Genomic DNA, 2,850 nt, shown 5'->3' with positions numbered 1-2,850 from the left:
ATTGAGATGAGTAAGGCTGCAAATTAACTTTTCTATTCATTGGTCTTCTGCCCTGTTCAGCCTGACCACACTTTTTATCAATGGTGCTGTTTTTAAGTGAGTTTTTACAAATAGAGCTGGAGATTGAGAGGTTAAGTAAGTGGGGCTAGTACTAAAAGGTAAGTACATTAGGTTGAGAAGTAGTGTTAAAGTCTGAGGCCATGGTGCAATGGGCTAAGGGGTGTGTGTGTGAAATAGGGGACATGGTTGAGTTGAAACTACAAATTTTTAATTCTGGCTCCTGTCTGGTTCAGCTAACCAGAATCTTAATAGAAGAGAATTAGGCTATCAAGAAGTATATTTACACTGGAAGTGGGTTTTTTATAATAAGATGACTGATTATATTTACTAACATCATTTTGTTCTTTTTCAGTAGGTGACCATGGTTATGATAATTCTTTGCCCAGTATGCATCCGTTCCTAGCTGCCCACGGCCCTGCATTTCACAAAGGCTACAAGTATAGCACCATTAATATTGTGGATATTTATCCAATGATGTGTCACATCCTGGGATTAAAACCACATCCCAATAATGGAACCTTTAGTCATACCAAGTGCTTGTTGGTTGACCAGTGGTGCATTAATCTCCCAGAAGCCATTGGAATTGTTATTGGTGCACTCTTGGCATTAACCACTCTAACATGCCTCATAATAATCATGCAGAACAGACTGTCTGTACCCCATCCATTTTCCCGACTTCAACTACAAGAAGATGATGATGACCCTTTAATTGGGTAACATGTGCTAGGATTTATACAAAGTGTCTTTGCATAATCTCAAAACTAAGGATGTATCCTAGGAATGATGTTTTAACCTTTTAACCCTGAAAAAGTATACTTTGAAAGACAACTTAGACCAAGCATGCTAAAATTACCTTTTCCCCTTGTGTTTTGTTTTGGTTCATTAGATAATACAAATAACCCTATCCTTAGTAAAAATGCTAGTAAATCAGTTAACACCACCTATTTCTCTAATTAGAAATAGCTTTTGAGAAAAATACTCTGCTTTCTTTTTCTCTTTGCAATGAAGATGATACATCTTTAAAATGAAAATATACCAAATTTAGTAAATGTGTTTTTCTAATAAATTTATACATTTGTAAATAAAAAAAATAGAAATCTTTATGCAATTCATGAATTTTATGTATCAGGAAGGAAAAATTTCCTATATTTTTATATTTACCCTTATTCAATTTGTATCCCAAGTCAGTCCTTGAGGTAGGAAATTCTGTGATGGTTAATAAAATTGGTTAGCCGGGCAGAAAGAAAGTTCTAACATACAAAGAAATCATCTTAAGGAAAATTATTAAAAGTCACATAAAAACTAAGACCATGTGATACAAAGCTTGAATTGTCACTGGTGTATGTTTAAGTCCCTTAAGCTGTTGAAATCTCAAAAGGTATATCTTTTGAAGAAGATTATTGCTAATGAGAAATTCAGAAGAAAATAGAGGAAAGTGCTCTTCTCAATTTGTCTTTAATGGCTTTATATAAGTTATTGATGTGTGTGTATGCACAAGTGTGTTTGCATGTATAGGTGTGTAGATGTTATTATAGGAGGAGGTTAGAAGGGACTGGACTGTGATCAGGTTTCCACGATCCTGTAGAGCACAGCTCTCAGGGGAATGTTATTTTTGCACTTCATTTTGGTTTACTTTCACCTAACTCACAACTTAAAACCAGAACTTTAGAAAAATTCGTTATTTTTTGTTTCCATTTTAAATTTTTTTCCTGAACTATTCAACTATAGAGAAATTTGTGACCTAAATACAGATTTGAATTTGATTGGGTCATAATGATGAAGGGAGATTTTTATGTTTACTTTGTGACTATATATCTTACTTTTTGATAATAGAGCAGGTAAGAAATTTATAAAATGGAATTTGGAGATAGGTGCATTGGTACACACCTGTAATCCCAGCTACTTTGGAGGCTGAGACAGTAGGATTATAAGTTGAAGGCCAACCTGGGTAATTTAGCAAGACCCATTCTCAAAATAATTTTTTTAAAAGGACCATCCATGGACATAGCTCAGTGTTTAGAGTGCTGGCCTGGCATGTGGGAGTCTTTGGGTCCAGTCCTCGGTACTACAAACTTTTTTTTTTTTTTTTTAAGAAAATAAATTTAGTTTCTTCTAATTTTTGTACCATTCCTATATGAAGTGACAGAATAGCTTTAGTGCTGACTCTGTTTTTTCTTCTAGTATTTGGAATCACAGAGATAATCAATCTCATATCTTTAAATATGTTTCTTCAGAGCTAATAATTTATGTGAATAACTGTCATCTTACCTTTATTAAGTAGCACCTTCTAATAATTAAAATTAATTTGAAAAAACTGAGTTGTGGCAGTATAGATTATATCCATTGAAAAAATTGGATTTAAAGATCATTCATCAGGACCTGAGAAAAACAATTAATAATGTGGTCTTTAAAGTTTTGGCAGTATAAAACAAACTTGGTAACTGTTTTCAGAAACAGAGATAATCTGTAGTAAATATATAGCTCAGTTAAATGTTGATGACTGTGATGATAAAGAACAGCTCTGGTGTCAGTCTTAAAACATTATATATAATGTATCTGTGGGGTCTCTGCTAATTTCCTGATCCTAATATTTGGTGCCCATTATATTTGGGATTTTTGAGAGGCATTTCTACACCCTGTATAGATAATCCATGCTATTGGTTATAAATTGAATTAAGAACAGTATAGACCTGATTTTGATTTTTGATAAATTTTCTGATTTTTTAATTGAACTCAATAAAGTAATTAAAAAGTCGCTTTCTACCTTAATTCTCATTTAAAAAATAATAA

At 32.9% G+C, this 2,850-nt stretch overlaps 1 protein-coding gene across 5 annotated transcripts in view; it reads left to right on the top strand.

Moving 5' to 3' along the window:
• The window catches only part of Enpp4 (ectonucleotide pyrophosphatase/phosphodiesterase 4), a 14,051-nt gene extending 11,904 nt beyond the window's left edge, over positions 1 to 2,147 (top strand). For all 5 annotated transcript variants that reach the window (XM_076858622.2, XM_076858620.2, XM_077109648.1 and 2 more), the window contains one exon: positions 413 to 2,147. In XM_076858622.2, coding sequence (XP_076714737.2) covers positions 413 to 777 — 365 coding nt within the window. In that variant the 3' untranslated portion in view covers positions 778 to 2,147. The remainder of the gene's footprint in view (positions 1 to 412) is intronic.
• The last annotated feature ends 703 nt before the right edge of the window (positions 2,148 to 2,850 follow it).

Source organism: Callospermophilus lateralis, chromosome 6 (genome assembly GCF_048772815.1).
Source record: "Callospermophilus lateralis isolate mCalLat2 chromosome 6, mCalLat2.hap1, whole genome shotgun sequence".
NCBI classification, from domain to species: Eukaryota; Metazoa; Chordata; class Mammalia; order Rodentia; family Sciuridae; genus Callospermophilus; species Callospermophilus lateralis.
Note: the sequence above shows the minus strand (reverse complement) of the source record. Positions and strands in the feature narration are given on the sequence as shown.